The sequence below is a fragment of the Ranitomeya variabilis genome, chromosome 4 (assembly GCF_051348905.1).
Source record: "Ranitomeya variabilis isolate aRanVar5 chromosome 4, aRanVar5.hap1, whole genome shotgun sequence".
In the NCBI taxonomy this organism is placed as follows: domain Eukaryota; kingdom Metazoa; phylum Chordata; class Amphibia; order Anura; family Dendrobatidae; genus Ranitomeya; species Ranitomeya variabilis.
Window position 1 is genome coordinate 52,336,156 of NC_135235.1, and position 13,613 is coordinate 52,349,768.

At 39.7% G+C, this 13,613-nt stretch overlaps 1 protein-coding gene across 1 annotated transcript in view; it reads left to right on the forward strand.

Annotated features, from left to right (window-relative positions):
* Positions 1-13,613, forward strand: part of A2M (alpha-2-macroglobulin) — an 82,377-nt gene that overhangs the window by 13,650 nt on the left and 55,114 nt on the right. Inside the window, exons 2-18 of the mRNA XM_077258511.1 lie at positions 495-678; positions 1,220-1,376; positions 1,508-1,560; positions 2,314-2,334; positions 4,466-4,634; positions 4,825-4,909; positions 6,887-7,007; positions 7,237-7,351; positions 7,433-7,542; positions 7,645-7,803; positions 7,903-8,130; positions 9,315-9,378; positions 10,337-10,482; positions 10,801-10,950; positions 11,041-11,211; positions 11,609-11,693; positions 13,145-13,292. Of these exons, the coding sequence (XP_077114626.1) occupies positions 495-678; positions 1,220-1,376; positions 1,508-1,560; positions 2,314-2,334; positions 4,466-4,634; positions 4,825-4,909; positions 6,887-7,007; positions 7,237-7,351; positions 7,433-7,542; positions 7,645-7,803; positions 7,903-8,130; positions 9,315-9,378; positions 10,337-10,482; positions 10,801-10,950; positions 11,041-11,211; positions 11,609-11,693; positions 13,145-13,292 (2,166 nt within the window). The remainder of the gene's footprint in view (positions 1-494; positions 679-1,219; positions 1,377-1,507; positions 1,561-2,313; positions 2,335-4,465; positions 4,635-4,824; positions 4,910-6,886; positions 7,008-7,236; positions 7,352-7,432; positions 7,543-7,644; positions 7,804-7,902; positions 8,131-9,314; positions 9,379-10,336; positions 10,483-10,800; positions 10,951-11,040; positions 11,212-11,608; positions 11,694-13,144; positions 13,293-13,613) is intronic.

A 13,613-nucleotide genomic window follows, 5' to 3' on the forward strand; every position in this document is an offset into this window, starting at 1 on the left:
ACCGCTCTGTTACCCATGAAAATTTTGGACCCTTGTTAAGGATCAGTGATGGCCGCAGTGGTCACATCTCCAGTGATCATAAAATTAACAACCCTGCTGTGTAGCGATAATAAATGTATTTAATCCATATGCGCTATTTTCATGACACAAAGAAAGTTGTAAATTGTAGTACACGCCATATTTGCGAATCAGATTGTCACTAATTCCACCTCTCGCCACCTTTGAAAAAGTTCCAAGAAAAGTGTCCGTGGTTAGTTTGGATGGAAACTTTGCATTAGATTAAAGTGGCGCACGTTGTAGTACAGATCTACATCTTCTCGTTGCAGGCACAGAGTGTCTGACAATGAGACACTGATAATACTGATATAGAATGAGACACTGATAGTTTAATAGTCAAAAATGAATGAATAAAATAAAGGTAAGATTGATAATTTTTTAACAGAATCTATGAAAAACCTTCAGATAACCTTCATATTTGTACCTTCTTTCATCAGGAAATATATGCTGTTGGTTCCTACGGTCCTGAGGGCCAAAAATAATCAGAAATTCTGTCTGCAGTTGTCCCATCTTAATGAGTCTGTTACTGTGACTGTGGCCCTGGAGACAGGGGCTGAGAACATAACATTACTGGAGAAAGAAGTCACGCAACCTGAAGAAGACAACTGCATCACTTTTAAAGTAAGTATTACAGTATAGTCCTCACAAACACCACCCACTCAGATGCGACTGTAAAGGGCGACTCCACTTCTCACAAACACTCGTCCACTCACCTATCACCAAAGTCTGACAATGAGCTAAGCGCACAACACCACCAGTTCACACATCCAGACCACACTTTTTGGTGCCACAACTCACCGTTTTGTTAGGGAATTGAGACATCTGCCCTGGGTTTGCTGGTGCTTGGAATCACAGAAGTGTTGATGTCCTCTGATGATCAATATATTGGTGGATTGTGTTGACAGTTGATTATTATCGATATGGCATAGAAATATTGAATTTCTTGTGTGTGATGTGATGTCCCTGGTATGAACTAGAGACGTCCAGTCTACCTAAGGGCAATTATTTTTTCTGCGTATATTATGACCTCTTTTCTAGCGAGGATTCATGCAGGAAGCCAATATTCTGTTTATAGAAAGAATTTAATCTTTTTTTTTCTAATTTAATGACTGACAATTTATCGAAACAGTAATGATGTACCGATGTATTGTTTTTTCTTCAGACACCTGACACTGACAAAGCAAAAGTGGGATTCGTCACCCTAGAAGCTGAGGGGAGAACACTACATTTCAAGAAAAAGAGAAGCGTTCTTATCAGACCTCTAGAAAACCTTGCGTTTATCCAAACTGACAAACCCATCTACAAACCTGGACAGAATGGTGAGACTTAACAAATAATTTTTTTTTTTAGATATTCCTTTCTAATTAGAATTACCGTATCTGTGTGCTACGTTCAGTTACTTCTCTTTTGCCACAAGTTAATAACTGGTCACCTATATATCTTTTTGCAGTTCAGTTTCGTATTGCCGCACTGGATGAAACATTTCATGCAGTATCTGAGAAGGTATGTTGAAGATTCTCATATTTAATATTTTAAGCTTCTCTGTTAGGTTCCTTTCTGAGGAAAGCATATTGAAGAGGGGGAGATGCTAATCTTGGGAATATATAATTATTTCCATTATTTGATTTAGCATTTTTAATGTAAAATTTGTTTAAATCCTGCCAGGTCTTCTAGAAAAAAGCCTGTGAGTCCTGCTGCCCCACCCACATTGAGAGTCTTATATTCAAACAAATTGTGTGGGAGGGGCCAACAGGACTCACAGGCTTTTTCTAAAAGTCCGGGCAGGATTTTAACAGCTTGTCATATAAAAAAAATAAAATAAAAATTAAATCAGAAAGCTCTATAACCCCAAGATCAGAGTCTCCTCTTCTATCCTATGCTGCCCTCGGATCACAGACCTCCTAGATCTCCTGATCCAACCTGATCAGAGTTTAGCAAAAACTGTTTCTGTTCTGATCAATAAACAAAATTATTCATTTATTAGAAATAAATATCTTCTTGCGCAGTTGTATGTAATATGAATGATCGGATATCGAATACCTGTCGGAACATCCATCAGGAAATAACATGAATTAGTACCTATTACGAATCAACTGAAAATGTGAAAATTATTTAAAAATCATTTAGTGTATGGATTTTTAACAAATTACTGTAATTATATTGCAAAATCATTGCCCGCTCTAAATAATAGCCAAATAGTAATAATAATAGTAATAAGAATAATAATAGTAATTGTGATCTTGCTTTCCCTTTCAGTTCCCTGTGGTCTACATTGAGGTAAGACGTCTTTCTATAATTATTACCAGATTAAGCTATTACAGTCTTGTTTAGCATAGCCGACAGATTTTTCTTGTAACATGATAGACACCATAACGGAAACCAGTCAAGACCCTACTATAGTCAACAAGTTTGGTCTATCGACATTGGTATCTGTCATCTGACAAATCCCTTATAGCTATGAAAACCTTTTTTTTTGCTCCTATGCCAAGACACCAAAACACAGAACTCACCCATGTCTGTTGAATTTTTTCAGCTCATGACCTTTTTTAAAGCAAAGTGATGTAGGTTATGAAATGTATATATAAAAGAATAATAATGTGTGTATAATGCAATTATAAAAGTTACACGATAATTTGAGCATAATGTGTTGATGATTTGCCATCTTGGTCCTCCTATGAAGCTCACCCCCCAAATTGTTGTTTAGTTTTTGGGGTCACCGCAGCTCAAAAAAAACACAAAAAAAAACAATGCAATAAAAAGAATAAAAAGAGAGCAAAAATGGCGGCAAGAAAAACTGTAGCTTGCCAGCTCATAAAAAAATAAGCCCTGATACAGTTATAGATACCAGATAACAATGAAAAGGAGGAAAAAAGCAAAGCATTTAAAAGAAAAAAGGGAAAATAAAACTGTCTCTTTCAGATAAAGCTTTATACAGTGGCATGTAAAAGTTTGGGCACCCCAAGTTGAAGATTTGAAGATGCAGTTATCTCTAAAAGACCTAAAGTTAAAGATGACACATTTCCTTTGTATTTTAGGCAAAAAAAATAAATAATTTTTTTCATCTTTTACATTTTAAAAATTACAAAAAAGAAAATGCGCCAATACAAACGTTTGGGCACCCTTAGAGATTTGTGTGCTTAGATAACTTTGCCCAAGGTTTCAGACCTTAATTAACCTGTTAGGCTACGTTCACATTTGCGGTCAGCGCCGCAGCGTCGGGCGCCGCAGCGGCGCCGCATGCGTCATGCGCCCCTATATTTAACATGGGGGCGCATGGACATGCGTTGTGCTGCGTTTAGCGCCGCATGGCCGCAAGCGTTGGACGCAAGAAACGCATCAAGTTGCATTTTTTTTGCGTCCAACTTGCGGCCAAAAACGACGCATGCGGCGCAAAACGCAGCGTTTTAGCGTGCGTTTTGCCGCGTTTTTGTTTGCGTTGTGCGCTGCGGCGCCGACGCTGCGGCGCACAACGCAAATGTGAACGTAGCCTAAGCGCTATGGCTTGTTCACTTATAGCTTTATAAAAACTCAGCAGCCTCTATCCTTGTGCCAAAAAACAGCAGCCATGGATTGTTGTAAGCAGCTGCCTAGCACTCTGAAATTGAAAATGGTGGAGGCCCACAAAGCAGGATAAGGCTATAAGAAGATAGCAAAGCGTTTTCAAGTTGCCCTTTCCTCAGTTCAAAATCTAATTAAAAAATTGTAGTTAACAGGAATAGTGGAGGTTAAGATAAGGACTGGAAGACCAAGTAAAATTTCAGTGAGAACTGCTCGCAGGATTGCTGGAGAGGCAAATCAGAACCCCCACTTGACTGCAAAAAAACTTCAGAAAGATTTAGTAGACTCTGGAGTTGTGGTACATTGTTCTACTATTCAGAAACATCTGCATAAATATGGCCTTCATGGAAGAGTCACCAGAAGAAAAAAATCTACTGCATCCTCACCATAAAAGTATGCAAAAGAACATCTAAACAAGCCTGATGCATTTTGGAATTCTCACCAACCATTAAGCATGAGGGTGGATCAATCTTGCTTTGGGGTTGTGTTGCAGCCAATGACACAGCGAACATTTCACGGGTAGAGGGAAGAATGAATTAAATTTCAGCAAATTCTTGATGCAAAGATAACACCATCTGTAACGTCAGGATAGTCCTAGCTCTAATGTAAATCCTCTGTACGTGCCAGCAGGCCTCAGTAGACTGGGGAGTAGAGTAGGACCCGGCCCTGACGGTTCAGACACCTGTCTCATGTGACGATAGCCTGGAATAATGAAATGTCTGGTCATATCATCGTATACATTTGGATATAACCTCGATTGTTAGAAACTCAATATTTCTCTATTTACGCAGCATTTATTATTGGGGTTAATTGAAGAGATAATTTTATAAAAGGTATTTTCTTCTTTCAGGATCCTCAGAGAAATCGCATTGCCCAGTGGCTGGATGTGGAGACGAAGAAAGGCATTGCTCAGGAGTCCTTCCTTCTCACCTCCGAGCCTCGATTGGGAACATATAAACTGGTTGCTCAGAGGCAAAGGGGCCCACAAATCCAACAACACTTCACCGTGGAAGAATATGGTATTTCTCTTTCTTCTATCGGTGTATGGAAAGATCACATTCACAACAGATTACTCTCACTAATTCATAATTTTTACGCAGCTTTTGAAATTTCATGAATATTCCCATAATATCAGACTTTCAGTGGTAGAAATAAAGTAATGACATGTGGAAGCCGCAGTGTATAACTAATATTTACAATTTTTTGCAGTGCTACCCAAATATGAGGTGAAGGTGACAGTCCCCTCAGTCATTACCATTCTAGATGAGGAAGTTCAGGTGACAGTATGTGGCAAGTAAGTTCTCTACTAGTGATGAGCGAGTATACTCGTTGCTCGGGGGGTCTTCGAGTATTTGTGAGTGCCCGGAGATTTCGTCTTTATCGCCTCAACTGCATGATTTACAGCTACTAGCCAGCCTGAGTACATGTGGGGGTTGCCCTGTTATTTGGGAATCCCAGCATGTATTCAGCCTGTTTAGCAGTCGCAAATCATGCAGTTGAGGAGACGAAAACTAAATCTCCGAGCAGTCACAAATACTCATCACTATTCTCTACCTAAGGAATTCTGAAATAATTCAGTGGACTTGTAGTTTTGAGCAAGAGCAGACACTGAAAACAAAGGGCCTCTATGTAGGATGTGTGCCGGGGTACCCCTTCATGCCCCTCTCGCGTATACCCACACGGGCATGCATGCATCACACAGCCATAGCTTTTTTTATTTTTCCGCAAAGTTCGCTACTTGAGCTGTTTTTGTGATGAGCTGTACATGGTATAATTTATTCCCGATTTTGCTATTACGTGTCAAAATTACATCAACTTTTATTAAGCATTAATCACAGAGAAACAATTGTGCCCTTTTTATTTACGCCATTAACCAATCACCAATTACTGATCACTGTATTGTGCGGGTTGTTATGATTACAGCGGTACCAAACATGCCCATGCCATTTACACCTGTTTTGTTTGTTTTTTTTTAAACAAACAATTATTGCTGCTATTTTTGTAATTGTTTTTGCACCATTATCTTTCAATAAATGTAAAACTCTCAGAATTTTTTACTTTTTATTTTTTGTACTGGCATAAAGAGGTACATCTGTATATTATACCAGTACAATCTGCGTTCAAAGCAAGAAAAATTTAGATTATTAGGCAGAGAAAATGTTCTCACACACCACAATGCAGCCTAGGGCTCACTGACAGAGGTTCTGCCTTCCATGCCCCTGGTCCTGAGTTCGGCTGCCAGCAGTGACATGCCTAAAATATGAAGCTAAAAATGAAGTAAACATATGGAGGTACTGAAAACAGGCAGATGCTGAATGCCCCACCACCTCCAATGACCTGCGTCCCAGGAGAACATGGTAGCATCCTCTGTAGTGGGCACAAATAGAGCAGTGATCTAACACATGCATCGTTAGACCAGTGGCTCCTGAGCCTATGTGTCCTCAGCATTATTATTATGTGTCCAGCTCATGATAGTCCGCCATGTATCATTCCTGAGGTATGGGAGAACCTTATCAATGCAGCAGGCTCAACTATTTTTGGAAAAATTTGAACATGTCTTTTTCTCCTAGCGTGGACCTATAGCTGTAATCTGCTGCCCCTACATAGCACATCATATTTAGCTGACAAATGCACTTTAAATTCAGAGCAAGACTTATTTTTTTTACACCATAAATTGTGCCGTCTCCCTGAATGACACCCAATACATTATACCCCTCGTTCCAGCCATTTTAGCATCCATTCTTTTAGTAATATTACTAATATACCTGCAGTTAAAGCAGACCTGTCACCAGGTCATAAATAGCCAATTTTTGCTCATATTTTTTTCCTGCCGTTCTCTTGAGTATTCCTTTTTTAATTTTTTTTTTAAATCCGCCTTATGGTTCCAGAGATATGGGCTTTTATATTTAGTGCTGATTTTTATGGACTTTACTTAGGGGGCGTGGCTCACAGGATTTTCTGGGGGCGTGTCTTAGGGCTGCTCTGCAGAATTACCCTGTGACCCACGACTCTTGGGAAGAGGCCATAAAAATTAACACTAAATTAAAAGGCCCATATCTCTGGATTCATATGGCAGATTATTAAAAAATGAAAAGTTGAATACTCTGGGGTACGGCGGGAATAAAATAAGAGCAAAAATTGTCCATGTTCGGTCTGGTGACTGATCCCCTTTAAGTCATGATTTCCTCATGATTTGCTATCTGTATTGTGTTTCTTATGTCAAATCCATTTCATATTGAAGACAAAATGTAAAATATGGCTTTTTAATCAGGTACACTTATGGAAAACCAGTTGCAGGGAAAATCGATGTCCAGGTCTGCAGAAAGTTCTCCAACAGTTATTCTTCCTGCCATCTAGAAGAAAGAAGTGTATGTGAAGACCTGTCACATCAAGTGAGTACAAGACAGTATGGGGCATAAATGACACGATCGGGGTCTCTGTGAAACATTTCCATATTTCCTTGGCAAAAGTAGTATAGTATGAACTGCGATAACCCAATATAGCTAATGGGGTCCTTCTGTGTTATTGTAGATTTGTCAGATAATTGCCCTTGGCATTATATATTGACCGTTGAAAATGGTTACCGTGACAATTTTTTTTAAGGATTTACTTCTTTTTCAGGCTGATAAAAATGGATGTTTCTCAGAAGTAGTAAAGACCAAAATCTTCCAGATGAAACGTTCTGGATATGAGATGAAGCTTATTGCAAGCGCTAAAATAACAGAGGAAGGGACAGGTGAGATAAAAGAAGAGGGCAAATATAAAACAGGAAATAGTGGAGACTTCAAAACAATTTAACGTGGGATTTATACTGCAGGAGTTGTGCTGACGGGGGAGGGAACGTCCGAAATTAAGAAGATTATTTCTAAAGTGTCATTCCGACAAATGGATTCCCACTTTAAGAAGGGTATTCCCTACTCTGGACAGGTGAGATGAGAAGATGTCTGGGACAGGTCTGACTTATGGCATGTTCTGCTCCTTTGAGTTTTGGCAAGAACCACTATTTATGTTTCTTATACATTTGTGCAGATTTTCCTAGAAGATGCCTCTGGCAAACCCATCCCAAATAAGAATGTGACCGTCTTCGTAGGTTCTAATAAAAACTTCACCTCCACCACCGGACCTGATGGAACTGCAGATTTTTCTATCAACACCAACAAATTTCCTTCATCCTCTATCAATCTAAGGGTGAGGAGTATCAGTCATACGAGGATTAGAATCTCATAGAATATATACCATACTATTTTAAAACAGATAATAGTAAGATTTTATATTTTGGATACACAGGCCGTTTACAAGACAACAGAACGATGCTACACTCAATCCACATTGTTACCGGTTTATGAGGACGCCATACATACTGCCCAACATTTCTACTCCCGGACTAAGAGCTATGTAAAGATCCAGCCCATATACAGGACTCTTAGCTGTGAAAATGATGAGAAATTTACAGTATTCTACGCTTTGACTCCTGAAGGGGTTGGGAACGTATCTGGCGTTGTATTCCAACACTTGGTAGGTGTTTATCCAGCCAGCCAGCCAGGCTTTGAAAGGGGGTGCCTGGTTTAGGAATAGTATCTTTTTAAATATCCAATAAGGGAGGGCAAAGTAGCTTCAGATGGCATCTCTTGCAGGTGAGACTTTGCTTACGCTTTATTCAATTGCTTTGGAGGTGCTATTAGGAGCTGATATTCAAATTGATCCATACAATAATGCAAAATCACATTGACTGGATTAGAGTCTACACTTGGCAGGTGTTTATCTAGCTGTAGATATGTAAGTGGGTGTTCTCACGCAGTGACTGTACATGATTAGGGAAAAGGGACCTGAACAGTCCCTAGGACTGTGGCCCTAATTACCTTTTCTCTCAAAGGTAACTCTAAAGGTGATGAGGTTTGAGCCACCAGTCTTACCGTTCTCCCAATATTCCATGAGCTGTCCTCTGCCCCTCCCCCAGGAGGCCTGGGACATAATGCTAGTGTATTGACGCATAAGACAGACAGGGATAACAGAAAGAAACAAGCATGCAAAAACACTCACCAAAGGTCGAGATGTGTATAAGGAGGGATAGGAATGTACCAACCAAATGGGAATAGGACAATGAGAAAAGCGTACACCCAAAAACAGCACGCAGCAATCTCCAGTAGCAACAACAATATTCAATTCAGCACAGCGTCTCCAAGAAGCTAGGAAGCAAAGCAAGGAAGAGGAGGTGTGACCAGATTTTATAGGGAGAGGAAATGACCAGATCAGGAACAGCTTTGAGATGGAACTGCAAGTTTCTAACCAGCATAGAAAGGGTTGTTAACTTCTTCAGCACCAAAGGAAATGAAATCCATTTAATATGAAACACAAACACATTGGCTAAATGGAAGATCTGCGATTCACAATAGGTAGTGACTTTCTAACCCCAGATCTCCCAGGAGGACGTGACAGATGTCTGGTTTAGGAATAGTATTTTGAAATACATAACAAAGGAGGGCAAAGCAGCTCCAATTAACATCTCTTGCAGGAGAGACTCTAGTAAGGTTCCATTCATTTGCATTGGAGGCGGTATTTTATTTAGTATTTCATTAAGAAGATATAACACCTTTTTGGAACCAGAAAGTGTTAAGGTTTATTGCTAACCAAACGTATCCAGTATATTCTGTACATGCAGTTTGGCTGTATATTATACTAGTTATCTTTTCTATGCTCAGGTGATGACAAAAGGACAAATTGTCGACTTTGGAAAGAATGAAGTGAAATTAACTTCAGATCAAGGTGGGTTACATAATCCATTGCTATATAACGTCCCACTGCGATTGCACATCTTTATGGTTAAAAGAGTTACTGCAATCTAATCATAGAACAGGGTCCATAGACTTATCCAAATACCAGTACTGTAAATCCAGGACAATCCAGTTCAGAAAATGAATGAAACCTTTACATCTCGCATAGCTATGAGAGGAACGAATGGCAGCTACTTCTCCAAACTCCTCCATGCTAGCTTGGATCGACCAAGTGTGCATATTTTTTAATAAATGGGAGTGAGCAGCTGCCAAGCTTCACAGGAAGACAGGATTGGTCATATTAGATATCTCTCTCACTAGCTATAAAGGGGGTGTCACAGGTTTCTCATACACTTTAGTTGTTGAAATAGGAATGTTTAGCATACACAGTAGAAGTGGTCTGAAGCTACTGAGTTTAGGGGGGCAGCCGACTAATGCAAGTACATGAAGAAGTCCTTAAACTCTCACCTGATGGTAGATGGTAGGGCAAAGAAGCATAAGGCATGTTCATTTTAACATGACCTATCATTTGTTCCCATGTGAGATAAGCTGTCGGAAGACTCTAGCAGTGGCTTATTTCCATTGCCCTATTGAATAGACACGGGGAAGAACAGCTGTCGGCCAATTGAATAGATATTGCTGTATTTGTGTCTTTATTCACATCTAAAGCTGGGAATCTAGTCCTGTCCTCTATGGTAGCCGGTCTTCACTTCTGCACCAAATATCTTTGGCCCAGCATCCTCGGACCCTCTGGCGCTTACTAGGCCTTGCAACATCATGACATGTTTCGAACTGTGCCTTCATGTCGTTGTGGTGCCTAGTTAACACCAGAAGTCTCCGGAATGCCGGGCAGAGGATTCTCGGTATAAGTGAAGACCGCCTGCCAAAGCGGACCAGACCAGGGCAGTGCATATCAAATTGCTCATCTCTTCTCACATCTTCTTTCATAGAATCACACGGACACTTCACATTTACTCTTTCTGTAAATGTTAACACGGCACCCCTGACAAGGCTGTTGGTATACCTTGTTCTGGAAAGTGGCGAGGTCATAGCGGATAGCGTCAGCGTCAAAATAGAGAAGTGTTTTACAAACAAGGTAAGATGTGTGAACACCTACAGATCTAATCCACTGATGCGTGAGAGTGCTGGTGCTCAGGTCTTCATCATACTCCTCACGGAAAAATAAATCCCCGGTGGCAGGACGGAACGACGGCTCAGTGACTCACCTGGCTTCTTTATGACTGACTATGACTTGCTACAGGCAGGGACCTAAAATGAGATCAGAATTCAGGAACATAAAGACAACTTAGGCATAGGTTCTGGTACATTCACTTAACATGAAAAGGCAGCATGAAAACGCAAAGCTGGACCAGAGCCTTTGTCGTGGGCTTAACTCTCTGTTGTCTACATCCAGGTGAAACTCTCTTTGTCTGCCACTGAAGCTCTTCCAGGATCACAGGTCGATCTCACCCTCTTTGCTCAGCCTAACTCTCTTTGCGCACTGCGGGCTGTAGACGTCAGTGTGTCACTGCTGAAACCTGAGGCCGAACTGTCAGCAAAAACGGTACGAAAAATTCCTAATCGAGATTGATTGAGCTAATATTATACAAATTGCCATTTCAGTCTGTTTTGCCCTTTTGGTCTTACTGTTCAGATATATGATCTGCTGCCAATTACTGATCTGTCTGGTTACAATCATGGGGAACATTACTTAGAAGAAGAGCGGGAGGATCCTTGCTTAAAGTTAGATCCTATCTTTATGAATGGAGTATATTATAGACCATCCACGCCTAACTGGGACACTGACACCTATACCATCTTACAGGTTAGTATTTACTTTGGGACAATATTTTGTTTTGTACATATATTTGAGTTTTTATATACAGTATGGGTCAGAATAAAATGGGCAAATCATAGTGTTATGCCCTGTGCAGAACCTCGGGGGCGGGGATTAAAACTAGCATTGTCCTATTGGTTGCCTTTGAATACATATGTCATGTACCACTTCCTCTCCTCAGATCCTCTAGTTGATGTAAACCATTATCCTATGTAGAAAATAATTAAACCAAAATAGAGGTTCTGGTTAAGCAGAATCATACCATCTATGAAGCTTTTACACACATCAAATCAATCTTGTCTCTTTCTTGAGTAAATAATTATGTCCTCTATGTCAGTCCTCTTTCCTATATCCTGCTGAATAAATTAATTTTATTTATTTTTAGAGTCTGGGCCTGAAAGTCGCCACAAACATGTTGGTCAGAATCCCAGTTATCTGCACGGATGTTGCTTATGATATGGATTTTCATGGTATTTATTTTTTCAATATTAATCCACATGCTGAATGAAAAAATTGTGTGCACAAAACAATCCACTTACATGCACGTTTTTCATTGCTTTTTTTGCAAATGTGCCATTCATTTCATTCTATGCATTGCCAAGGGCGAAAATTGCTATGTAAATGTGCAGCATACACTGACATGCTGCAAAGTTAAAATCTGTGTTGCAGATTTTAGGAAGAAATCACACATGCAGTTTTTGATGCAGTTTTTTGTGCCAAACACAGGAATTCATACAAATGGGAGACATATTTGTATTTCCTCTATGCTAGAGTTGAGCAAATAAGATTTGCACTGCCCTGGTCTGACGTCCAGTTCTGCCCTCCATTGTAGCTGGGTCAGGGCAGAATTCAGTTCTGACTTCCTTGGCCTATGACTTCATGACATATCGTGAAGTCTAGGGACAATTCTTGATAAATGTCAAAGGTCTCAGAATGCCGGGCAGAGGATGTCGGCCACAGATCTATAGACTGCCCTGGCCCGGCTACCATACAGGGGCAGGGATTCATGCCATACAGGGGCAGCTTACATCTTTTTCTTCAACTCTATGCTTTTCTTTCTTTTTGGAAACATTCCTGGTTTGGGCACAACAGATATCTGCTACTAACAATGCATGATTGATTCTCGGCTTAGACTATATGCAGAAAGAGTTTTTCGAAGAGTTTTTGAAGCAAAAACTGTCCAAATCCTTTTCCAAATTTTCAAAACTCTTAAAAAAATTGGGAGTTTTCTGATTGTTTCTGTTCCAAAAACTCTGCAAATAGACTCTGAGTGCACATACTTTAAGAAGATTATATAAGGGGTAGTTTGGGGAAAGAAGTTCCAAATTATATGGACATTGGAAATTGTTGCCAGACCAATGTCACTCTGTCTCAAATAGAAGGTATCAAAAGCAGTGTTAAACATTTCTGATTCCAATTTCTTTTTTTTTAGTTATAAATATTCAAAATCTATTTTGTAGAAAAGCAGCATTTTTTTCCTCTAATGTCCATTTGAGGGGCCAAGATGTCTCATAGAGTAAAATGAAAAAATGTTATCCTTTCTCATATATATAATGGTGCTTTAATAGAAGGAGATTGAAGTCATATCACTATTTAACAGCTATGCAATGGTTCCTGTACAGTATATAGCAAGTGACTCATATTGCAATCCTCGGACTGACCGTCGCCTCTCCTGAGCTGAGCGTTACAGCTGCATAGAAATACATCACGCTGTCACGCTCAGGTCAGGAGAGGTGCCTGGCCAGTCCGTGTACTGTGATCCGTTCCTCACAAGAGAAATACAGCCGTCTGTTGGTGCCCTTAGTCTGATTTTTGGGAAATAATATTAGTTTTTGATTAGCTATAGTAATAAGGTTGCATCCAGATGTGACGCAGATTTAGTGACTTAATTGACCTATGACATCAATCATTACATACTCAGGATCTCCGGAGGTTGCTTACATGCATCGAGGAATGAGTGTACCAATGGCCCTAACGAGCATCGATCACACATTAATTGTTGATGACGTTATAGAAACTGTGAGGAAGATGTTCCCTGAAACCTGGTTGTGGGACTTGATTGAGATTGAGTAAGTATTTAGAGTACAGGAAGCTAAAGTGGAATTTTGGATATTGCTGATCTCCCTACCAAAAACATTTTTGGGGCTTCTTGAGACACAAGTTGCATGAGATTTCCATAGAAGTTTATTGGGACCAAGTTGACTGTCATCCATAGTGAAAAATCCCACAGAGGTAAATTTAAAAAAAAAAAAAAATCCCTAAAGGGACATTCATTTATTTATTACATAAATGTATGTATTTTGGGGTTAAAAGTCATTTTTGGAGTCAAGATATAAACCCTTTAAACAATTATTTATTTAATACTATTTAAAAACACTAAAGAAATTCCG